At 43.4% G+C, this 25831-nt stretch overlaps 1 protein-coding gene across 1 annotated transcript in view; it reads left to right on the forward strand.

Annotated features, from left to right (window-relative positions):
* KCNU1 (potassium calcium-activated channel subfamily U member 1) overlaps positions 1–20294 on the forward strand; it is a 52132-nt gene extending 31838 nt beyond the window's left edge. Inside the window, 8 exon segments of the mRNA XM_042801442.1 lie at positions 2036–2118; positions 4579–4803; positions 5282–5459; positions 10934–11011; positions 15565–15704; positions 18876–19065; positions 19380–19506; positions 20186–20294. Of these exon segments, the coding sequence (XP_042657376.1) occupies positions 2036–2118; positions 4579–4803; positions 5282–5459; positions 10934–11011; positions 15565–15704; positions 18876–19065; positions 19380–19506; positions 20186–20294 (1130 nt within the window).
* Positions 20295–25831: the final 5537 nt, after the last annotated feature.

Genomic DNA, 25831 nt, shown 5'->3' on the forward strand with positions numbered 1-25831 from the left:
TCATCCTCCCGCTCTGCAGAGGCCAGTGCAGGATGATTTATGACTCTCTCAGGAAAATCAGATTTCCGTAAGAATCATGTAATTTGCAGAGTATATGGCAGAAGGAGCCCTTAACTAAAGAACGGCTTGTTAAGTCAGAATGTGCTTGGCTTTGGCAAGGTGGGTGCCGTTATGATGAAGTGGGTTTCCTGCTGTCTTTTCCCTCTATCTCCCACTTTAGGAATCCAACAGGTGTTTCCTCCAAGGCGTGTATATTTCCCATAATATTAGAATGAGGAGTTGTCATTTCTGACAGGTTGTGTATATAGATGATGGCTTTATTATGATAGAGATACATACATTGATTGATTGGTAAATCTGAGTCAAATAAGGGAGCTTGTGAGAAGATAGTCTCTAACTTGCCAAAATACCATTTAATCACTGGCCTATGGATTCCTTATCTGAGGAGGAGACTAATAGATGGCTAATAGATGCAATTGCTTGCCGTTAGCCCAGGGCTGCCTAGAGACACTGTGGAGATTTAAAAGGGTACAAAGGGCTCCCCTTTCTCTCCAGTTTTGCACTGGCTTGCTGAATTCCAGAAAGCCAGTTTGAAGCCTCTCCCTGCCCCTCATCAGAGACACAAAATTACCTTTCATTTCGCTGGAGGGTGGGTAATTCAAAGCCGATCAAAAAAATGCTCCGTGCAACGTGCTGTTTGCCTGTGAAACTTCTTGCTGCAAGTGCTGCTGAGAGCAAGAACCGTGCAAGTGGCAGACGAGAGCAACGGGGACGGGTATTGTGGTGGCTTTGGCTATGCTTTGTGAACTTCTGGAGATGAACGGACTTCAGCTAAAGGGCCTGGAAAAAGATTGGAAGCGGAGCTGTCACAAGCCATTTGGCACCTGGAGCACGCTGCTTTCTGTCTGCTTTCCCTTTCCCTTTCCCTTTCCCTTTCCTGGTACTTCCAGCTGCCAGCACCTGCCGCTCGTGTCTCCTCTTGAGCAGCAGCAGTGCAGCACCCAGTGCCTACAGATCTGTTTCTACCTCTTTGGTGCCTTTCTTGCCTGAAGGAAAGATTTTTCTATGCTTTCCTCCATCAGGCATAGCTTGCACCTTGCTTTGCATCATCTGCTGCTTGTCCACGTTGAAGGTTAGATGGTGCTTGAGCTGGACCTGCTGCAGGCAATCCTTTTCTCTCATCCTGCAGTTAGTGTGGAGGGAGCAGAGAGAGGAGGCACTGCAGAGCTGGGAGAGACCAGCTTCCAGATTTGGGGTTACAGCCAAACCCAGCACGTTGTGAGCATGTTGCAGAGGAGACTGGAGAGCAATTAGGCACAAGTCGGTCGTTAGGGTTTGTGTCCATGCCATTAGTAGACCTTTGTGGTTTTTGTAGCTTGTGCTGGATTTAGGATACATGAACATTTCTGTAGCAGTCCTTTGAAACAGTTTGATGTTCAGAGCAGCATCTGATTGAATGGATTTGTTTCGCATGGTCTTGTTGCCGCTTCTGAACTAACACAATGCTTGCAAACACAGCTACGTATCTGAAATATGCCTCTAAGAATATCCAGCAATATGGGCATAATTTAAAGTCTCTGAAGACAAGGGGAAAAGTCCTGCTGACTTTTTTTGCTCTTAATCAAGACGATTATATAAATATTGCTTCAGTGAATGTCCCCGCTGAAGAACTCATTATTTGAAATAATCCTAGGGACCAAGTCCAAACAGCTATAAACATCACAACTAATGCAATAATTCAAGGAAACACTTTGCAGTGTATTTTTCCTTACGTTTGTCTCATCTGACATTGGCAAAGGAATTCCTCTGCCTCACAGCCCTTTTCCCCCATACTGTCATGGTTAATACGTGACTCATACATCCTAATTCTTCCTTGCTGGTACGAGATATGAAAGATATGCTGTAGCTAAAGAGGGTATCTCAGCAGCAGCTGGAGATGTGATCTCAACTTGGGTAAGCCGTAGCTGCCACTGCTGAGAGGTTGTCCTGCAGCTAAGAAGTTTCTCTCTCTGTTTTAGGGGTTCTGATACCCCAGGAGAGGAGACCAGCAGAGTCGTCCTAGATTCCACTGGAACGTTCCACTGGTGTGATGCCGTTCCACTGCAGGAGGCTCTTCTGGTAGGTGTGGGGTATTTGCTTTTGGGATCCTCATGGGCCTTCCTCCTTGTTCTCTAGGAATAAGCTGGAGCTTCAGTGCATTGATCCAGGTGGAGGGCACAGCACTTCAGTTTACTGCTGTTTATTTAGCAATCTTATCTTAGCCAGTTTCTAACTTGGATTTCATATGGAAAGGTAAGAGATAAACTCTGCCCTGGAGGGGAGAGACTGAGGCTTTACTGTTGCCCCCTTCGTCAGGAGTGATCTGCAGATAAAGTGTCTTGACCAGGGTTGCATAGAGACTCTGTTGTGGTGGTGGAAACTGAAGGCTCATTCGATGGCCACATTCCCTTGTAATTTAGGTGGTAACCTGGGAACAGAGAAGGATCTCCAAGGTAACAAGGGATCAGCAATGCCTTCCGTGTTCATCTAAAGCAGGGCAGGCGCTCTATCTCAGGAGAGGATCTTAGCAGGTGGACAAAGGAAGGTCTGATTGACATCTATTTTATTTTAAAATTGTGTATGTTGTGTTTCCAGACCCCTGTGTCTGTGACATTATTGATCTGGATATCTTTAAGACACTTTGGTTTATTTATTTAATGTGTCTAATCCGTAAAAGAACAAATTCCATCTAGAAATGGCAGGTTGTGCTCAGAGCTGCCAGAGAGCTGAGAGTAGGCAACCAAATCTTGCAATGAGGTGATCAAAGATTTCATCAAAAATACAGAATGTTCAAGCTGTTCTGCCAGCTGGGAGACTTGTAGCAGGCTGGAATTCATGCTGCTTGAAATGCTGCAGCTTCCTTCCAAGCAAATAAAAGGACCCTATTGCCCAGCAACCTCCAAAATAGGATTAGTCATTACAAATGGGCAAATATCCTAATAGGACTGGGAGCTCGGCTCTGGGGATTGAAGGGTAGTGTTTTGAAAAGGTCTTACAGGCAGGTTTACATGAGGAAAAAGCTTACAACTGCTAGTGTGTCCTAACTCCCCATGTGCCACTTCTGGTTTATACCCAATGGTTTTTGTATCGCTAAACTAGACTGTGCACGGGGATCTTTATGAGGATTAAGAATGTCCACAAAGAAAATTGGTGCATAATAGCTGTTGCACTTCATGGTCATGCAGCATCTTCCTTTACAATGACATTTCTGGGACAGGCAAGCCCTCAAAGGCCTGGGAGTCTAAGATGCATTCTTGGGAGTGAGTTGGGTGCTTGACAAAGTCCCCGACTGTGGTCTGGGTTTTTCAAAGCTACATTTTGAAAGTTGTTTAGGTGCTTAAAGGTGCAAGTATACTCCCATGGGATTTGTCATAACACTTCAGCATTTCATTCCATTTGGAAACCATGGACGACAGCTAGGTGGATATGCTTTACAGAATTTCCTCCTTGATGTCCGTGTAAAACACAGGGCATCTAAACACATATTAAAATATGGTCCTCTGACCTTTACATAAGGTATACATTATTAAATAATTTAAATGTTTTTTTGAAATTATAACAGTCAGTCTAATACGACATAGATGTTTGAGATTTAATCTATTTTTTTTTTTCCTTTGACCTCAATAATAAAGTAATAAATGCCAAACATGGCCAGCTTTGTGGCCCCAGGATGGCAGGAAGGCCTAAGTCCTTCTGTAGTGTCTTCAGCATGACTCACCTGTCCCTGCTGCTCATTCACTACGCTGGCTGCTCCTCTTGGTCTTGTAATTGTGCATTTCCTCTGCAGATTTCAGCAGTAATAGTTTTTCCAATTGTTCCTATAAAATAAGCTATAAAATAGATTGTGTTTTTAATTGTTTAGCTCCATTCAGCAGACTAATCGTTGGACTTCAGGCATGTTACATTAAATACAGCTAAAGGTTTCATTATTCAATTTAAACTAATCTAATTAGTTAGAGACAATCATTTAATTTGGTTATGATTCTAATCTCTCATCAGGAAACTTCTCCCTGACAAAGTCCCTTATTTCTCTTTGGGAAAAGCCTGCCAAGGAGTGAACACCGCAGGGATGCGCCGGTCCCGCGGCCCCTGCTCGCCTGGTGTGGACGTTAAGGCAGCGGCGCTGACAAGCCCAGTTGGCCAACTGGCCCGTCCCACCTCCCAGCCATGAGGCACCTCACTGAGCAGCACCCACTGCCCGGGGCCTTTGCCCAGACTGAACAGCTCATCTCAAAACCAGGCTCAATTAGCCAGGAATAAATCACCAGGCCGAAGCTGTTACTGAGCTCCTGCTATCACACTAATATTGTTACCTTGTTCTACATTTTTGATGTTTTATGCCAACATACATTAATTTTTCACTGCTGTGGGATACGCTTGGAATCCAAATACTTAAGGGGAGATACTCTGTTTTATATAAAGTCTCGCTCTACCCGTAGATGTTACACATCTAAGAAATGGTTTACGTCTTTCTAACTGAAAAGAAAAATCTAGAATAAACCTAGTAGCTGGTTTAGCACAATTCTGTTTTAAATTTAGAGTTGCAAGGACCAAGCAGCACTGAACCTGCAGGATCACATTTTGGTCTGCGTCTTTGGCGATGCAAACTCATCACTGATTGGGCTGCAGGACTTCGTGATGCCCTTAAGAGCTAGTAACTTCATTTACCATGAGTTGAAAGACATTGTTTTTCTCGGGTCTTTGGAATATCTGCAAAGAGAATGGAAATTTATTCAGAACTTCCCAAAGCTGTGGTTATTCTCGGTAAGATGTTTTTTTTTTTTTTTGCATAGTCTCTTTCCCTCTTCCTTCCTTTCTCTAGCGCTCATGCACATTTCTAAATACATTTTAAAACTTCTTGATGATAGCACAACTCAGATTCAAAAAATGACCAAAATTATCTCAGGCTCTAGACTTGAGCTTGAATCCAAGATGATGTTGAAAAACTTTCCCTTCTTAAATATTTATTTTCTTCTGGGAGAATCTTGATACTCTCTGGTTTCCTGCAAAGCACTAAGAAGCTAATTCTGATTGGTCAGAGAAGAAAATTCACAGGTCTAGACTTGCAATTTATTGTATCCTTCCCCGTTTCCAAAGTTGCTCAAACTTTGGAGATGTTTCCAAAAGGCATTTGTGCCAGCTGAGTTTGAAACAAATTTGATGTTCACCTTTCACCCTTAAAGATCCTTAATGTTCAACTTTGTCAGATTTCTCCTTATCACTATTTCTTTGGTTTTATCAGGGTAGTGCTCTCTCCTGTGCAGATCTGAGGGCAGTTAATGTCCAGGATTGTGCTGCATGTGCCATTCTGTCTTCCAACACTGCTGCTTCCAGCAATCGTTCCTTGGTGGACACAGAGAGCATCCTGGCCACGCTGAACATCCGATCCATGCAGGGTAAGTCCAGCTCAGCCCCACGAGGTGAGCATGCTTCCTTTTGCCTGTGAGCTTGCTGATGCAACAAAAACGATAGCTAAAGGAGGGAAGAATGAAAGGGTCACTTGTCACTAGTCTGAGCCACTGCCTGTCTCTCCTGAATATAAATATGTAAGTTAAAAGGACCAGAAGTCCGTTCTGGCATAGCCAGCTGTACAGCCTCGTCCAGTTCCTGTCGCTGCAGGTATGTGAAGGAAGGAGGGATAAGCCAGCATTGCTCCTGCAATGTGCCAGTATCCTGCAAATTCAGAGTGAAGCTTCAAGGTTTCTCATAAAGAGACCATGGCTGGAGGTAAATGGTAACCAGTGTTGGTAACTGCTGTATTATTTGCAAAAGCACGTGTGAGTGGAGGCCCCTTGAGTCCTTCAAAAAGAGAAAACCCAATACTTTTCCCTTGAGGCTTGACAGGGTGGGTGCTCTGTCCCCAGACAAATAGAGCTTGTAGCTCAGAACTGCAATGGAAGCAAAACTGACTTCATCCCAGTAGAATATTTATTGCGTCTCTTCCTCCCTTAATTTGGCGAAGGAGCTAAGATTTGTCCTCCTCTTGAGAACATGGAGTATTAATTAACTGAAGACGGGCTGAGAAATGGATGACTCTCCTAAGTGTTTTCCCTATACTTTATTATCATTCTAGGCTTTTAAAACAATGGCTGTGCCAAAGAAAAGATTAGAGTGAGGCAGAGACAGGAGTTTTTTTTTAATAACAAGACTATATCAATATACAGAGTATACAGTCAGAAGAGAAAACAAATTATCTATAAGGTATATTTGAGTAAGAGGTAATTGTGACTTGAATAGATTACTTTTATCTAATGTATTTATTGCTACATAAATATAAAGATGGATGGAACTCTATTGATTGTATATAGAGAGGAAGTAAATAGTATGTACTTTTATATATATAATTTATGTATCTACATCCATAGTGGCAGATATAGATACTGTACCTTCTGTGTCTTTATACCTACATGTGGAAAAGAGAGAGACTCAGAACAAAAAGGGTATTTGATCCTATCAATCACCGCCCTACCCCCCTCCAGCATTTTTTGTTTTATCACTCAAAATTGTAGTACATGGAGTGCAGAACTCTGAACTACAATGTGCATATGGAAAATAGAGGTGTGAGCATCTGTTCATCAAAACCTTCCCCAGCTGCCTCGCAGAGTTCATATTTACTTGTTTCTCCTTGAGGTGGTAGCTTTGGCTTGCTTTGTCTCCTTCCAGCAGAAGACCTCAGGGACCTCAAGCTGACATGGGTGTGATCGGTTGGGTAAGCTGAGGCATGGCTGGTTAGGCAATTTACCAGGCATATCATTGTCAGAACCATCACCACCTGCATACTCAAAGTCTTTTTTTTAATCCTCGAGCATATATTCTTCCCTCATTTCCCTTGAGAAGATGGGTACGTGATGAGTTGCATCAGAAAAATGGATCTTGGAGGTTTAAATATGTTCAGCATCCATGCTATCATGAGAGATAGGAGAGAAGTTTATTCAATCATACTGGAAAAAACATAATCAAGTTCTGTAGTTACAGGGTCCCTGAGAACAGTATCAAAAGGGTTTCTACTTGTGCAGAAAGAGGCTAGTAGGCAGAGCCGTTGGAGCAGAGCCACGCAGGCACGAGGTTATTTGTGTATTACAGCTAGTGCTGTGTTTCAGCACATCAGAACCAGACCAAATACACACCTCCTTCTTGCGGGTATGAGCAGAAATCAGGCTTGCTTGGTCCTCTGTCAAGAACCTGGGTAAAGTGTGGTCTGGACATTGGAAGAGGGGAATGGAAATCAGTGCTTCTTTTCTGGCTTAGAGAAGGGGCTGGATCAAGTACAGGTCATGGTGTCAGAGCTCCTTCTATTTCTCTTACTCCTTTGCTGTGCATCCCTGGCAGCTACTAGAGCCATGCTGTACCTCAGCATAGAGCCCCATAACAATATCTATTTCCCAGGCTTGTTTAAAGCCAGATAAATTCAAGCTCACAGTGTAGCAATACACAAATGCAAATTATTCTTATTACCCATTACTGCGATCAGTTATTTCTGAGAGATTGATTCAAACTGGAGAGGATAGATTCTATCCCCATTTACTATAACAGCATTGTCTTACTCTAGTTGACAAAATACTGTGCTTCTAAACCCACCCTGCTTTATCCATTTTAGGTATTTCACTTTGCATATTTATAAGGCACCTATTGCCTAGCTCAGATGTTAGTGAATTGTTGCTCCATAAGCTGACTACAATTCCAGTCAAGCAAATCTTTGGCTACTCAGTTAAGGCTATTCCTCAGATTTACAGTGTTTTCTGCAGACAGAAAAGCAGTGTTCAGGTATAGGATCTCATCATCAATGAATAAAGATATATTTGCAAAATAAGGCTAAGACACAAGTTTCACTTCTTCCTCAAGTCAGCCATTAAATCTGCTAGTGTAAAAATAAGCTCTCTCTCCTTATAGGCTCATTAGATGAGTTCCTAAAAACCCAGCCCGTTTTCTTCTTTGCTGCCACAGTTATTTATAATTATAGGACCAAAATCTTAGGTTAGGATTCTCATGCCAGAAGCTCCTTCAGATTCAACTGCAAGATTTAAGGCTATGTCTTGCTTTCTTTAAGGTCTTTGCCTGTGAAAGTCTCCAGATGCATTACAGATGTGTGCTCCTGTAGGATAGTAAATTACTTCTAGGTTGTTGCCACCAAGTTTTGGATCAAGGTGCCCAGAGTAGAAACAGAATGTACATGTCTCCACTCCCACTGTTTCAGTCTCTGCTTTCCCTCCCACCATTGTTATTTTATAGGACTTCATCTCTGAGAAGACAACATTTTCACTGATTAAATCAGCCCATCTTAGCTGGTCCCAGGTTGGCCTAGCTGGCCTCCAGGTGAAATAGTTCATGGGGGTCAGATAATGAGGAAAGTTTCAGGGAAAAGATTGATACAAGCTGGGAAAGGATGGCTTTTATCAGAATTTAATTTTTTCTTTGTGGGGAGAATGAGTGAGGGCCACTAGCCTTATTTAAGTTGTATAAGAGCACTCAAGACAAACACAGCGAGAAAAGAACCAGTGGTGTAAAGAGTATCAAGAAATTTTCCAGACTCGGTGGCTGTTGAGTCAGCTGGAAGCAGTAAGAACAGTAAATACTGTAGCCAGGCTGTGCCTGTGCTGATCAGAACTTGGTGTTGGTTCACCTCTGCAGCAGGTAGTTACAGTGTACTGGTGAAATCTACTTTTTCCACCAGTGTAGTACATGTACCGGTGGGTGCTTCCAGCTGCAGAGTTGCAAAATTGGCAGGTTTAGGAATATCCTTTCTATTTGTCTAGGAGAAGTTCTGCAGAAAAGAAATGGGCAGCAGAAACTAATGCATATAAGGGAGACATAAAATCATGGTAGTCCTCTGGGTCATGACCTCAATTTTCAAAGGAGAAGGGTAAAATTACATTTTAAATACGGACCCAAGAAACGTAACCTCAGTTAATGTTAGTAGCCAGGAGAGGAAGCAGGGAGGAAAAGATAATAGTTGGGAGAGCTTTCTAAAGCAAGATGGTTATGCAACAATTAGCTGATTTAAAAGAAAAGGCAAAGGCTGATGTTTCTCATTTGGCAGTTGCCATTGCTGGTGGGACAGCAGATAACTCGGCTGGATAGCCAGCTACCCTACCCATCCGAATCCTTTCTCATCCCCAGCTTTGCTGTAGACAACGCTGGAGCGTTTTGCATCCTAACCAGAGTGCAGCACAATTATTTGGACGGAAGGCCCTGGGTTCCTGTAACAGTTCAGGTGCTTTGGTGAGCATTGCAGCAGCCATAGTCTCAGTTTGGAGACTATAACAAACCCCAAATCCATTGCATTTCCTGTGGCTTTAGTTTTCACTGTGAGCATTCCGCACCCAACAAACCCAGGCCTATCCTGCACGTTACCTCTCTCACAGGGTAAAGAATTAGACAGGTCTTAGAGAACCAGACCCACACAGAGATAAACATTACTTACACTTGCAAGAATGAGCATTTAGTAGGGTCAGTGCTGATGCCAAGGACTTCTAGTCTTTCCCATGGAAAAATTTAGGTTTTCCAGTAATGCTGTAATTATCACCCTGTCATGTCACAAAGCAAACAGGTTGGCAAACCTAGATACCAAACTAAATAATCTGTGGCATAATCTAAACATATAATGGTAATTAAATCTGACAACTTAATAAGATACTGAAATTCAAATGTACAGTAGTAATCTACAATTAAGTAATCTTTTGTAATAGCACCCTGCCAGTTTGTAAAATTTCAGGTAGAGCGCTGTGTACTGTTTCATAGCAAAAATATTGACATAAGGAAAAGGTATCCAGGCAATGATCAGGCATCCATTCAAATCAACCGGTACAGTACGTGGAAGGGTACAATAGAGGCAATGATTCATTTCAGGCATTCAGTTGCTGCCACTAGCATGCATTCAGAGACACCCTGCTATGCTTGGGAAGGACTTTTCTGCTGTTTTGAGGGATTGTGATGCCTGATATCTCCAGTGAGGTTTCTGGCAGTCCTTGCATAACCTCAGAGATGGTTGATGAGAGCAATGGTCTGTCAAGGACCCTCTTAGGGTCTCAGACCTCCAACGTTCACGTGCTTCTGCAAGCAGAGAGGATCCATTATACAGCATCTGAACTGGAAGAAGCTCCATTGCTAGCAAAATCTTTAGTGGAGTTTAGATTCCATCATTTTGACTTTAATACTATCTTGTATAATAAGCAGCATTATTAATGCTCAGTTACCCAGATGCTGTGCTAGGTAGTAAAGGAAAAATTTAGACATAAGGTAAGGAGACAAGATTGGATGTGATCAAATCACAGAAAATAGACTTCAAATTGGGACTGATTCTACTAAATCAGCTAGCTGGTGAGAACTGGGAAGAAATAAGGACACATGCTTTTAGGAACTTCTGGATTTCTCTTTTAAGTCTTTTTGGTTGGCAGGTTTTAAAAAAATTATGGTGTATGCTTTTGCCTTCATTACTACAGCACATGTCCCATCTATTTATGTACAGCCTTCTTGAAGGGGAAGGAAAAAACACAGCCCCCTCCCTCAAAAGCCCTCCCAGTGCAAATTGGCTTAGTGGGGGCTTTGTGCCAAACAACACCGTAACCAGCACTGCTGCTCCGCAGAGGGTAATTATATTTTAGTTATGATGTCAATAAGCAGCTCCCAGGAGAGCTTTTCTTTTTTAATCCTTTGAAGCTCTGAGTGAATAAAGTGAGCCTTGGAAAAGCAAACCAAGGCAAGAACTTTCTAAATATAGGAAACGCTTTGGGATTTTTGCATGACAATGATATTTTTAGGCATAGGTAAGAGATTTCCTGCATTTGTCAGTCTGAACCATTGTGCCTTGGTTTCTTTCTTTTTTCTTTTTTTTTTTTTTCTTTCTGCTTCTGCTAACTTCCCTCTCTCCTCATGTTGTTATTGACTGTTTCTACAGATGCCGTTTTCAGAGCGAGAGCATTGGGGAATCAATCACAGCCATGTTATAAAAGGATCCCCATCACTACAGAGCTGAGTAAGTTATTCTTTAGGAACAAATTTCACAGAAGCAATATGCATGCTGCATTATTTATTTACCTTGGGCCCTTTTTAGAATTCACAGACAGAAAGCGACAAGCGCTACATGTCCAAGGAACATTAAAAGGTTTGACTTAGATGTTAATTCACTGGCTTTGAAGGAGTCAGGATGGTTTATCAGGAGAATAAATATAACCAAGTGTTACAAAGGTCTCAGTGTGTAGCAAAACTCGGAAGCATCCCTTTAGGAGAAAGATAATGTCCTTGGGTTTTTTCCTACCGGACTGGGTCTCAGGAGATCTGAGTTGTAGTCACACAGCCTGCATTCATCCCACCTATCCTGGCATAGTTCGCCACGGTAGGTAAATCAGAAGTGTATTTGCTTGGTTTACCCTTATATTCAGTGGAGAAAGAGGCACCGCCAAAGGCAGCTCTGCCCAGATGAATCCCACCTTGCCCCTTGGCCGTGCTTTCCTCTCTCTGATGATTTTAAAAGCACTGAGAGAAACTGCGGGCTCAGTTTTCATCCCACAGCAAAACGGGGTGGACCGAGGCCTAACGCCCTCAGTCTGCCCCGGCTCCCTCCCGCTCTTCTGGGCTGGGGGGGGGGGAGCTGCAGGCTTCCCCCTTTGTGCAAGTGGCTGTGAAAGAGCAGAGCCAGCTGCAGCCAGGCTGCAGGGCACGGCGGCGTGCGGGGACAGCGTGGGGTGCGGTTCTTGCCCGGCTGCAGGAGCCAAGGGGGACGGAGCGCCGGCGCCCGGCCGCCTTTGCCCTCGTTCCGCAGGGCTGAGCCGCTCGGGCCTGCGGTGACCCCCGGAGTCCTTTCATGCTGCTCTTGGCTCTCTCCCGTCCTCGTCTCCCGATGGCTGCAAACCGGACCTGTTAATTAGGGAAATGCGCACCAATTAACTGATTACTAGTGACGCAGCCGTCAGTGTCACACCAGAGTGGTGTGGCTGGGCTGCCAGTACTGAGGGACATGGATGTGTAGCTCCATTGAAAGTGCTGACACAAGAACGTACCATCAAATTAGCCTAGCGTGTTGCTAGGCATCATGACTGGCCCCTGACTCACTCAGGCTTTTCTCTTTCTTTCTTTCTTTCTTTCTTTCTTTTTTTCTTTCTTTCTTTTTCTTTCTTTTCTTTCTTTCTTTTTCTTTCTTCTTTCTTTCTTTCTTTCTTTCTTTCTTTTTCTTTTTCTTTCTTCTTTCTTTCTTTCTTTTCTTTCTTCTTTCTTTCTTTCTTTCTTTCTTCTTTCTTTCTTTCTTTCTTTCTTTTCTTTCTTTCTTTCTTTCTTTCTTTCTTTCTTTCTTTCTTTCTTTTCTTTCTTTCTTTCTTTCTTTCTTTCTTTCTTTCTTTCTTTCTTTTCTTTTTTCTTTCTTTCTTTCTTTCTTTTTCTTTTTTTTTCTTTCTTTCTTTTTTTCTTTTTCTTTCTTTCTTTTCTTTCTTTCTTTCTTTCTTTCTTTCTTCTTTCTTTCTTCTTTTCTTCTTTCTTTCTTTTCTTTCTTTCTTTCTTTCTTTCTTTTTCTTTTTCTTTCTTTTCTTTCTTCTTTCTTTCTTTCTTTCTTTCTTTCTTTCTTCTTTCTGTCTGTCTGTCTGTCTGTCTGTCTGTCTGTCTGTCTGTCTGTCTGTCTGTCTGTCTGTCTGTCTGTCTGTCTGTCTGTCTTTTTGATACAGTGCTTGTAAGTGCTATGTGGACTCAGCACATGTGGGGTCCTTGCTTTCCAGTCCTCACCAGGTTTGCAGCTGGAACAGGCTAGCGAGCAGCCTTGGCCTGTAGCAGGCACTAGCAATATTTTATTTATATGAAGCCCTGGTGGACTGCTTAGTCAAAACTTGCACCTGATGAGCTGTGTCCCAGAGGCAGTTAAGCACCTTAATGGGTGACACAGCCCTGTGTGCTTCTTAGACTAAAACACTGAGGAGCTACTGCAAACAAACAAACAAAAAAATTACAAAAAAACCCACGCACAAAATAATGATGAGATAATGATGCCTCCTCCTGAGTAATTTCAGAACTCTTGAATTTCCCAGAGTGATATTTGGAAGCCTTATTCTGTGGTTTAAGCTTTTATTTCTGTTATGTCCAAAGTCTCAGAAATGTTTTGAGCTGGCTACTGAGGCCCAGCTCCTCTGAGAAGATATTGTGCAGTCAAGCTAACGTCTTCAGACAGGCATTGCACCCCTGTGATTTCCCTCCAGGATGTGGTGTGTCAGTGGAGGGGAAAACATCTGCAATCTGTTGACATGACTTGGATTTTAGTCATGTCAGATCTTTGACAAAATAATTTGAGCCCTGTCCCTTAGCACAGGGATGCCTGCCCCTGCTGTAGTCTTGAACAGCACAGCAATATGTTCAGAGTTACAGGGATGGGCTAGGCACAAATAACCCCAAGAATTTAAAACCTGGAAGCACAAAACAGCTAATCAAAAACAGCTGGAGCTTTCTTGTGATTGAGTAAGCTTCCTGTAAGTCCCTCCGGTAGACCTTGATCTAGACAAATGCTCACTTTCGTGCCTATCTCTAGAAGCAAGCTGAAGAGGGGTAATCCTCATGTGCCTGAAGTTGTGTAAGGGCTTTGCTCATTCCAGGCAATTACTTACCTCACAGCACACTGAGTGTTGAGTAAGGGTCATCTGTATCGTTTGGTGTGTCTGACGCGCCAAGGCCAGCAATACAATACATCCTGCTAGCACTGTTGCTGCTCTAAAACCTGTCCTAAGAGAAGCTAAGACCCTTCGTACCTTCACTTGAAATCAGTAGGAGTTTCACAATTAGTCTTGGCTGGCACAGGAGGCAGTGTGGTATCTCAGCAGAGCCAGAACTACCAAAAGCTTGACTTGCCTCTGCCACAGTTTGCTTGTGACCAGGACGGCACTGCAGAGCCCCCTGAGTGCAGCGATGTGCCGTGGTCCCTGAGAGTGCCGTGGTCCCCAAGGTGTGCCGTGGTCCCTGAGATGTGCCGTGGTCCCCAAGTGTGCCATGGTCCCTGAGATGTGCCATGGTCCCCAGATGTGCCGTGGTCCCCGGATGTGCCGTGGTCCCCGAGATGTGCCGTGGTCCCCAGGATGTGCTGTGGTCCCCGAGGCATACTGCCCTCTAGCACCTACCCAGCGAAGGGCACAGTCAGGGACAGAGCTGACGGAATTAGCAGAGGGCCTGCACTCCTCTAAAGGGGGCTGGATGTGAACTTTGCCTTGAGGAGCAGAAGAGCTGCATGTTGGCATGCTCTGACATGCTGCTGCTTCTCCTTGCCTGATGGTGAGAAACACAGAAAAATAAGAAATGTTAAACTGGCCACTTTGCATCAGGCTGACGCAAGGCCCATTAAATGTCAAGCTTTGCATGGGGCTTCTGCGGGCCCAGGTCCACCAAGCTGAGCACAGTTCTATGTGTCAAGCATCTTCTAAATTTGTGGATTGATCAGTGGGCTCAGAAGCATGTTATAAAAGGTTATTCCTTGGAAACAGTGGATTCTAGAAACCCGCGCCCTAAGGAGACAGAGATCAGGGAGAGAAATAGTGAAGTGATGTGTAAAGAAGTAAGAATCCTGCAAACATGTAAAGGAGAAAGAGGATGGTGTGGAGAGAAAAAGTGGATCCCTTATTGTGACTGTGAGACCATGCTTTTCATACCCAGACTGTATAAGCTAGTCAGTGGAGTCAGACTGATTAATGCCAGATGCGGGGCAGCTCTAAAATCCAGGGTGGGTGAAATATCTGTATTGAGAATACATGTCTGAAGGATGACACCAAGACTGCAAGACAACAGAAGACATTAATACTATTGTGATTCTGGCTAGTTTTAGTCATCTTTAAAAATGATGCACTCAAATGTTTCCTGACCCAAGGGGACATCATAGAAATCAGTCATTACTCACATAGAGTTAGTTGTGCTTGCTCTCTATTTTTTAATGGTAAGATATGGGTTCTTGATCTCAATTCCTCTCAGTCTCCTGCTGTGCTGCTGTCATTCATCAGCATTCTTACTGGTAGTGCTAGCGTGCCAGGACATAGCTAGCATGTTCAGTAGCACAGCAGGGGCCTTCTGCCTGGGTGTACTTCGACAGTTCCCTGAAAATAGAAAAGAAAGTTAAGGAGGAATCACTTTCAGAGGAGGGAATTCTGCAAGACTCTCTCAGCCAGTGAGAATAAGGTTGAGAAACTAGTGAAGATCCCTGTAACAATAGGACAGCTGTGAAAGGGACTTTGTAACCCCAATTTAAGCCAATAGAAATACTAATTGTGTTTCTGTTAAATCAGGAAAATGAGGGGAAGAAATTAGATTTCTCCTTTCCTATTCAAAGCGGGTAAATTAATTATGATCTGATATCTTAAAACTCAGTTTTAGCATTCTGCGTCTTTTGTCTGCCATTGCACAATCAGTTAGCGTAGCAGCACTGAATATTTTGTTCCTCTTTACTAACACTGCATGCGGTGGCTAGTGCTGGACACAGAATGGCAAACTGGATTTATTCACTTTCATTTCTGATTCTAGATGGTTCCTCTCTGTTACTAAGATGTTCCTCTTTCTTCCTTGCTTTTCCAATAGAGTTTTCACCAAATGCCCAGTTCATTAATCAGGCTCCCAGCAGCAATCCTCAGACTTCAGAGCAAGATCAGCTTTTCACCACTGGTGCCCCTGCAGGAGCTATCTTCTCAGATAGCTTCTTGAATTCTCTTTTGTCTATGGTAAGTAGATGTATCACATCCTATCATATTGAGTAACAAAGTGATTACCAGCCAGGGTAAACCCAGTTAATCTAGCCTTAACAATGGTCAAGGCCATGTGTGTCAGAGAAAGGCACAGGAAACGTTGCAGAGTTTGGCGATGTGATTAGTTACACAGTGCCCTGAGAATTATACACGTCTCTTCCTATTTAAGCAATTTGCTAATCAGTGGGCCTCCATGATTCCTTGGGGTAGTGGGTTCCTTGCTCTAAAAGGCAGCTCTCAGCTCCAAAAGACACATCTCTCATATGTGCTATTAGCAGCAACTCTCCCTGTTGTTGGTATATGCAAAGAATTATTTGGAGAATCTTTTAGTATTTTCATAAGTTCCTCCCATTTCTAGCTCCAAAATATCGCAGGCTACAAAAGGTATTTAAAGCACCCTGATGTATTTACTTTCTGACAACGTGACATTACAATCCCTCTAAGGGAACTGCAGCCACTGAAGCCAAAATTGCACTTGATACCAGCTAGCCCCTCGGTGGAAGCTCCAGCATTGATGCAAAGGCTGAGAAGATTATGGGGATTCTGAATTCTTACCTGTTCATGCAGAAAGGAGTTTGACAAGCCTGGCTGGAGGAGCACTGGTGAGCTAGGGAGCAGGGAGCTTGCACTGCCACAACTTTACCATAGCAGGCGTTGGGGATAAACGCACATTTAACTCTTCTCATCTGTCCATGTGGCACCTAGGCAGAAATTCACGGGGAGTTTGGATGGACAATCTATTGAAATCAATGGGAACCTCCCAATTATCTGAAAATGTATAAAATGAATTCCATATATGTGGGCCACTGCTCATCTGCAAGACCGCATCAGATTTTAAAAGTGCCTATTTTGATTCTCTGTAGATTCCTGGCAGTGTGTTCTTTTAAAAGCATTTGCAACACAAAGATTGGATACATTGCACCAAAACTGCAAGAACGGAGGGGACGTGGTGATCCCACCTTGGTGACATAATCGTTTTAATTTGCTGTCAAAACTGAGTGATACTGGCAGTGGTGACACACATGGGGGTCACACTTTGGTGAAGTTAAGCCAGGATTCTGGCAGCGAAACAGCAGTTCAGTTCATAAGCTGGCATTTCCAAAACTACCTTCTCTTTTTTCTGAAAGCCCCTTTCTTCCTCCTCACCCTGATTCCCCATGCTGCAGTCGAGTTCCACATGCCTTGCTCACAGCTCATGTCCAAGGGGATAGTGCTTGGGTGGCAGTTTTACAGAAACTGAATAAATACAAAACAAATCTCTCCAAGGGATAAGCAGTCCAAAATAAGTGTGTCAAGTCCAGTTACGCTTTTCTGAGAAGGCTTCAGTGTTAGGGAGAGTATTATATTGCTGCTACTCACTGATATGTCAATCAGCCAGATGGTAATTAATGACTGCTAATGTCAAGTGTAAAAGTAACTCAAGACATAGCATGACCTGTCTTAAAGGATAAAATTTCACTCAAGTCTAAGATTCCAAGTCTGTCCAGGAATGATCAGCACTCAGCTCTGCTTTAGAGGGGCACCTTAGGCTGGATTCAGTCATTCTGTAAATACAGTGAAGACGGAGAAAATACAGTATTGCTTAGCAATTGTAGTATCAGGGAAAAGATGTGTGAAGTGGAGAAGAGAGAGGAGGAAGGGAGCCTTCAGCAGTCCAATATCACCTCCTTTTGCTATCACTGTGAATATCTGTTGAAATTTCTGAAGACACTCGGAGCAGGAGTGTTGTTTTCTTTTGGCTTGAAAGGAGACTGGCAGAAGAATCCGAATGGCAGAATGTGGTCTGTAAAGTGAAATGTTACCCCTTGGAAGCCTGAAGCAGAACTGGCATTTGCTTCAACATGACTCTTGGGGTCTCAATAGACAGAAAACAATTCAATGAGCACGATCGTTCTGGCTCACGTACTCTAATGAGCCCTGAATTCCCTTCTTGATCCAGCTGTGGGTTCCTAAGCCATACAGGAACAGTTTTAAAAGCTTAGTAGCAACACGGAGGCAGTGGGACTGGGCAACTGCCTGGTGATGGGAGAAGATTTCTAGCCTTGCTTTTGTGTGCAGAGGTGTTCCCAGGAAATCTGCTTGTCTGAAGCTGTACCCAAACGACGACTGGCGAAAAAATATCTCATGGGCACGTTACAGAAATGTTGCTCCTTTAAAGTCAGCTTGAAGACCCGTTCTAAATGCAGTGTGTTATTTCCTGAGTGCACACACATGCACACCTCTATAGTTTCCCCACCTTTCAAATTCCTGTGGTGTAACTCAGCAAAGAAAGTACAGAATGAGGGTGACATGCAAATCCTATTAATTCATCCAAGTATGGAAATGCAATCCTTTTGATGTCAAAAAGTACAGCAATGATATGTTAAAGTCAGCACGCTTCTGTTAAATATGTAAAGTGCAGATTCCCCCGAAGCTGTATCACTCCTGGGTAACCCTGGACTATAGCTTCTTACTTTAAAAGACTGAGATTTACTCTAACAGCATTATACCCGTTTGCCTGACAATACGGTCAGATGTTCTTAAGCGGATTTGAGTTTAGCGTGGATTTAGTAACACCATTCCTTCTCTGCAGCTTGTTTAGTTTCTTTACTCAGGCAAATGCAGGTGACAGATTCCACAAAGTGGCTCTGTGTAGGAAATGAGCTTTTTGAGAAAGGGTGGAAATTAAGTCATTTGATCCACTGTAGGCAGAGAAAACAGTTTTAGATTTTATTTTTTTATTTTTTTTTTTTTTTTTTTTTATATAAAGAGAGATTCTAGGCCTTTTTTGGCCTTAGATCTGAATTTGAACCATGGTAATTTTTTTTTCCAAAAAATACGGACTGAGATAATGGCACAGGCGGTTTTACAAACACTATGGCAACTATACGAGGACAGAGAGTTTCCTCCTGCACCCGCACCCGCCAGGGCTGGGCAGGGCAGTCGCACTCCTCAGCCTCCCCTTGCCCCGCCTGCGCCTCTGCGGGTCCCGTCAGAGCTGCTCGCTCTCAGGAAACTTTAAACGCAATTAAGGACTACTTCAACTATACAAAAAACTCTGGAGGTGTACGTCTGATCACTTTCTCCAGGTTTTCACTGGCAAACATGGTTTTCCTTTCCAAGACGTGCTCTTTTGTCATTGACTTTGCATTGTCCCTTTCTTTCCAGACGTACCACAACCATCACATTCTGGCTCTGCTGCAGACTTTGGTGACAAGTGGGACGAGCCCAGCGCTGGGGGCCCGGCTGCTGGAGGAGGGCAGCAGGCTGCGCCGAAGTCCCGACAACGTGCTCCACAATGCCTCCCCAGTCCGATGCAAACTGGCCCTCCTGCCACTGCCCCGGAGGTTGTTAAGGGGTCCCGGTGAGTCACATCGCCGAGTGGTGCTTCGGGTGCTGGGCTTTCACCCTGGCTGCTAGCACGTTTGGATGGTCCTTACCTGACGTCGTTTCATTCAGCTGAATCTCACTATGCAGCCTGAGCTGTGTTTTGAAGAGGCAAAGATATCAGATAGACTTATATTATGCTAGATTCTAATCTTATGGGGGAGCAGTCATTTTCTTTCTTTCTTTCAAATATTATGATACTAGTAGTGAATAGTGATAATAGCCGGTAAATAAGTGATTTAGTATCAGGCTGAATTGTCCACCTCGGTTCCTTTGGGATAAGAGTGGGTTTGCTTCTTTTTTAGCAGGAGGACTCCTTTGGAGACGTTTACTGCAGAGCTTTAGACTTGTTCGGGATACTCTGCTTTGGGCTCTACCGCCTGATGGAAGAGCCCAATCCATGCAAGAATAGGCAAGTATACTTTATCTCAAATTGTACCGTAAGTCCAAAGATAGTAGTTGTGACTTTGAAGTTGGGCATCTGTTATAGGCAACCTGAATTACTTATCTTTGTCTTGGATTTAGACGTTCTTGTAGGTAGCTAAGGCCATTTGAGGCAAACTGGTGTGTGGTCTGAACATGGTGCTTACTGGCGCTTGTATGAGATTCCCTTATGTTCACTTAAGATGTGATTTATCTTTACAAGTGAGCCTTCTGCATTAGGGAGCTGCTGGAGCATGAAGTTAGTAATGCTGCTGAGGGCAGGGATTTCAGAGAGTTTGCAGGCAGAGAGAACATTCTCATCTAACCTGTTCTACTCACCGATTCTTTCAATTTCAAGATTTCAGTGATTGCTTGAGCTTCAAGATCTCCTAGAGAGACATTTAATCTTGATTTAAAGATTTCGAGCAATCAAAAAATTTATCACATCTTTCAGCAGCTGTTCCAGAGACTAATTAGCTTAATTTAAAATATATGTATCCCATTCCTAGGTAAAATTATACCCTCTATATATTGTCTCATCATTCCAAAGAATTCTGCACACGCAATCAGTCATTGGAAAAAAACCCTACAGCTTTCTTGCTATCCCAGACACTCGGTTTGAAGGCCTCACAAAGCAGCCTGAATCTCACGTGCTACTGCTTTTTCAGGTTTGTGATTGCTCGGCCTGCCAGTGATTTGAAGATGCTGTCTACAGATCTGCTGTTCTGTCTTGTTCCATTCAACATCGCAACAACTGATGACTGTGATGTGGGATAGAAGTCAGCTACCGAGCCAGAAAACAGGTAGTACAGCACCTTCGTGCCAGAGTGAGGAGAGACTGTGAAGTGCCCTGCAAATAAAACATTGGACAAGTTATTAAGACCCCCACAATAATTTGTCTGTGTTCTTATTTCTGAGGGGTGGCAGTTTGAATTTGGATAAAGATCACCATGACGTTATTACTGCAAACAGTACTGTTAAGCTTTGACAACAAACATACCAGAGAGTAAAATGCTCTCTCCGTGAGGAAAAGGGCAAAACCTTGAGGTTCTGCTAAACATTGCGCAGAACAGACCCAACTATATACAGACACGATGACTCTATTAAGTTTAGAGATTCTCTGCTGAACTTCTCAAAGTTCAAAGACTCCAGCACACTAAAATTCAGTTTTCTTGCAGCCAGAACTGAAGATGCTGGATTGAAACACGTGAAAAGAAACAAATAAACAAGTAAAAAATCCCCATGGACTTGTACCATCAATCAGGTCCTGCCTGTAAGTTATAAAGTCAGTTGAGGGAAGGAGGAGAGTGTTGTTGTTTGGGTTTCTCTCCCTCTCTCTCTTTCCTCTAACACTAATTAGGTTTGAAAGACTGCAGCTTGAGTCCAGATACCACATGCCGAGAAGAAAGGAACCCAAACAGCTGACGCAGAGTTCAGACTAAACTAACTGCAAGCTCCCCAGGGACATCACAAGGTAAACCTGATAGTCTCTGTCATTTACAATCATTATCAGGCAGCTGAGTCTCTGTAATTTTACTAGGGAGCCAATTAACAGATCCCTGAAGCTCAAGAATAAGGGCTTGGTCTTTTTCTATTTTAGACGGGAAAAGAGGGAAAGTAAGTCTTTGTTCCAGATAGATTCTCCAGAAGCTTTGCTACTCAGGGGAATGGGAAGGTCTGGGCTTGCACTTTTCCTCTTGAGGAATGAGATGAAACACTGAGCTTAAGAGTCAAGCAACTGGCTTTAGTACCCGGCTCCACAACAAGCTGGCTGTGTAACCTTGGGTGAGTTATTCAACTGTATCCTAATGCGCTTGCTGCACACAGGGAATATGATAACATACTTATTAATTTAGATAACGAGAGCTTTGGGAAAAGGACTGTCTCTTGTGATTTGTTTGACCTAATATAAGTAGGTACTGACTTAGGATGGGACATTTAGGAACTCCACTCAAACAACATGAGTAAAAAGCAAGAGAAAAGCTTGGACCAAAACTCCAGATGGAAACATATCTGCGCTTGGGGAAGTTTGGAGTTTGGATTCGGGTTTGAGCCTTAATGTGTTGGACTCATCTTTCCTGGAACAAACTAATCATACATTTTCAATTCAGGACAGATTGCAAGTAGGAATCAGTGAACCGTGCTTAGAGCAAACAAAATACATAGGAAGCATGTTTTCCCTTTGCCAGCCCTTTGCAGACCTGAACTTGAGCCAAGACAGTCAGCTGATCTCTTGGTAGGAGTTTTTTGGCCTAAAATCACCCACTGTATATACAAACTTAGATAAGAATTTGTGCGCTGGATTCTGTTTACTCTCTAGCAGAACAAAGCTTCAATAATAGTGTCTCAGTCCATTCCCTAGCAGGCGTTATTTTAAACAGACAAGACAGTTGAAAGGTGGAAGGAAAGCCTGGACAGGCTTTGCAGCCCTTTGACTACAAAGGATACCTCATACTAAGATTCTGCAAGCTCTCTACACTGTCATCGTCTGAACCTTTCTTTATTTTCAGCTGTAATTCAGTCTAAGCAGAGCACAGAGGAGGCAGCATCTCTTTTTCTTCCTTGTTGTTCTCTTGCTTTTAAATAACTACATATGCCTGGACCTCTGTGTTCTGATATTAAACAAGTCTTGTGCAATGTCAAGGCATTTTTATTAAGAAAACTGCAAGAAACATGAAAATCTATTTACTCCTAACTGCCCTGAGTGGGTGAGAAACTCGGACTATCTTATCAGCAATCTCTTATATCTGAAATGATTTGCTTTTCCTAGAAAATGGAGGCAAATGTTAAAAGCATTCCTCCGTGATTGAGATCCAGCACATATTAGTTCCAGCTTTAAGGCACCAAACATTGGATATACTAGTGTGTCACTCCAGAGCTATGCTACCTGGTGTAGAATTGTTGCAACCCCCGGTATGCGTAACTTTCTTATTTCCATTCGAAAGAGAAGTGTGTTTTTTTTCAAAACATTCCTCCTCTCCGAGGTGGCTTCGGTGCGGGACTGCCGGTGATGACACACGCCGTGCTCCCCCATCCTGCATTCACAGGATCTCTGCGATGGGGCAACGTGCCCATTTCCAGTCATACAGCTTTTCCAGTACAGCCTATTTCCAGTTGCTTAACCTGCAACTGCTAACGCCTGTAAGTTACTGGGTAAGGCGGAGTGGGGAGAGAGGACAAGGTGGAGAAGGGGCCTCTTTTGCTTTGCTTATTCCACCTCTTTGTTCACTTGCTATATCTGAGCAAGCAGTTCTGCTTCTCATGAAAGAAGGAAGAGGGAGAGAAATCCTAGGAAAGGTAAAAGCGTTAATGGGTCAAGGCCTCCTTTGCATAATTCTATTATCACCAGAAGATTCTGCAATAATCATGTTAGGCATGTGCTCTAGAGCATCAAAGTGACTTGTCTTACCTTACTTTTTGATGTTAGACAGGTATAAATGCTTTGTACAGATGAGGCACCTCAGACAGCTGATCAAGAAAGCCTCTGCTGTTCAAGCAAAGCAAAGGCCTGTTTTGCTTTTTTTAAAATGTCAACAATGCCACATTCTTCCAGCAAGGAATAATCTCTGTTGTCACAGACTGTGAAAAGCAAAGGTGTAGGAGAGAATCTGTGTGTGGGTGCATGCAAACATGCTTTCTGAAGCTACCACCTTTGAATCTTCAGCAACAGTATCTTGTGTGTTGTTTGGGTCATGTTTATATAAATTCTGCTTCTGCACTGAAAACTACGGCGTGGTACACAAAGCTGTTACAGGATCTCTGCACTGTACTTTGCTAATCTGCACCCATTCTAAACTGTAAAGGTCACCTCAGTGTGTGGGTGGCAATTTAATATTTAGTGGGTTTTACTTTTTAGCAGTGTTACCAGAGTCTCCGATTGAGTTCTGAATCTTTTTGTGTCAGATACAATCAGAATTAGTGCCTGACACTAGTGAGCTTAGGTGGTGTACACAAAAGAGAGTTATAAGGGAAGCAGAGGAGTTGTAGTTTGCTCAAAAGCACATATCAGATTGGTGGAAAAACAATTAAAAACAGAGCCTAGATGATCTGATTTCTAGGCTAGCAGCTTTCCCACTGGGCCGTTTTGCATTTCTGCTCTCAGATCTCACCTCATGCTAACGTGATCGCTCCCTTGCCAGTCTGTCTAGGGATTTAACAGTCTCTTCTAGAGGTGGCTCAAATAGTCTTCATGGAGCACTACCTGATGAATTATGTTTTCGTTTGTTAGAAGATGGTCAGCCTCTTTGCAGAAGCAAACAAGTATCATCGTGCTTCAAACAGGAAAGTCGGTTACTTGAGATTACGCAGTAGGTCAGCTGTCTTGCAGTTTTGTGTCTTGTCTGCCTTGTCAGCTGGGCTGCACTGTCGTTTCGGGCTGTTACATGACAAATGGAGCCAGAAATCTCTCCGAAGATGCATGCAGGGATATGTAGACTCTGCAGAGATTCAAACAGGCTAGCGCACTTAGCCTAGCACATGCATCCACCCGGATCTGAACGCTGCTGAGGGCATGCACACGGGGACAAACACAGGCCCCTACAAAGAGCACTTGCCCATAAGGAGATGAATATATACATCCAGGCCAGGGTTGTTTTCTCCCTCCTCCTCCTCCCTGTAGTCAGATACAATCCAGCAGAATGAGTAGTGAAGGATGTCACTGCTGCGAGCTGGGCTGGGTTTTGCAGTACAGCATGCTGCAGGTGGTGACTGACACATAGTCAATGAGATCTGAGGAGAATCCAGACTCTATAAATGTTAGATGAGGCAGGCTGGGCATTGACAAAAACAAGAGGTGGCTGCAAACACCAAATGTCATTATTTTCTGAGCGGGGCTAGTGAGCGGCCTAGGAACTTCCCATGGAAATTAACTGCTTCACAGCAGGACGAGGAGCTGCCTCCTGATGGGAAGGGACATCCTGTTGTCCTGAGGATGCTGGGGAGGAAGGATGCGTGACAGCAGGAGTAGCTTTTGAGAGCATGCACACAGTTTCCTGCAAGGCGCGTATCTCGTCTGAAAGATGATTTTACTCTGCTGAGATGAACTCCAAACACCTAATGGTTTAAATTAATGCCAGAGCAGGAGGTCGTCTCTCTTAGTCATTAATTGGCAGTGGGTTCTCTAGCCTCTTCCTACTGACAGAAGGGCTCTTTGCTGCTTTCCCATCCATCTACTTCAGCTTACTCTCTTGACCTGCCACCAATGTACCATAAAGCCATAGTCTTATTCCCCACTGTCTCTCCAGTGGCCAGTTATAAAGGGACTAGAGCTGTTTAACTGCTGATTGCTTCTCCACTTGCAGCAGGAGGCCATGCAGAGTGAATTAGGTGAGCTAACTGTATTAAGCAATCTGGAAGTGCATCATTAATGCTTCTGACACTTTTTCTGTAGTACACATGTGCCAACTAATAAGCATTAGTGACCGAAGTTTCTCCATTTCCCAGAGAACAGATGTAGCTAGAGCAGTGAAAGTAGAGACACAGCCCACTGGGCTCTATCTCTCCACAAGTTGAGACGCTTTTCCAAACTCCTCCATCCTGCATATGGGTGGGAGTTGCATCGGGAGAGCGATTAGAGTTGGCCGATGTTTCTAACTTCCCCTAAAGCTTTAATGGAGAACCTGGGTTTCTTGGGGTTGGCTTTTCTTTTTTTTTTTTTTTTTTTTTTGGTGGTGACACAGCAGGATTTTTCTTTCCAGCCAGAAGGAGGAGCCAGATCAGTCACTGTGACTTGGAATTTGGTTGTCTTGTAAGGTTTTCTGCTTTAAAAAAAAAAGAAAAAAGAAAAATGCAACCCCACTGAGATTCATTCTTTTCCCCTGGGGGCAAGGAATATTAGGTTTTTTGCATCTTTTTTTAAATTTTTTTTTTTACAGGTTTACAGAGTTGAGGTTAAAGGTTTAGTTCTGTTTTCCTCGTTTTCATTCTTGAATAAGCCCATACCTTAAAGAAAGCTTTAAAGAAAAGTACTGCTAAAACTTTACATTGTGGCTCCATAAAATATATGAGCAGCAGGCATTTCTTTCTCGCTCTCATCTTAGTCCTGTTGAGTCCCCTGCCAGCAGCGGAGAAGCCAATGTACCCAGTTCCTTCACTCCCCTGTGAGAGCAGTGAGTGTGCCAGCAGTGAGCCTTTTGTTTCCACCAGTGTGGCTGGTCTTATGTACTTGCTTATCCAGGCAACTACCAAAAAGAAGCAGAAGTCCTAAATGCCAGACTAATGCATCAATCATAATTCCTGAGTTGCCAGCAGTCATGTAACTGCTTAAAGACCTCAACAGCCCTCTGGCACTTAAAGAAAAAAAATCATCTAATTAA

This window comes from Tyto alba, unplaced genomic scaffold, assembly GCF_018691265.1.
Source record: "Tyto alba isolate M040663 unplaced genomic scaffold, T.alba_DEE_v4.0 Super-Scaffold_34, whole genome shotgun sequence".
Classification (NCBI taxonomy): domain Eukaryota; kingdom Metazoa; phylum Chordata; class Aves; order Strigiformes; family Tytonidae; genus Tyto; species Tyto alba.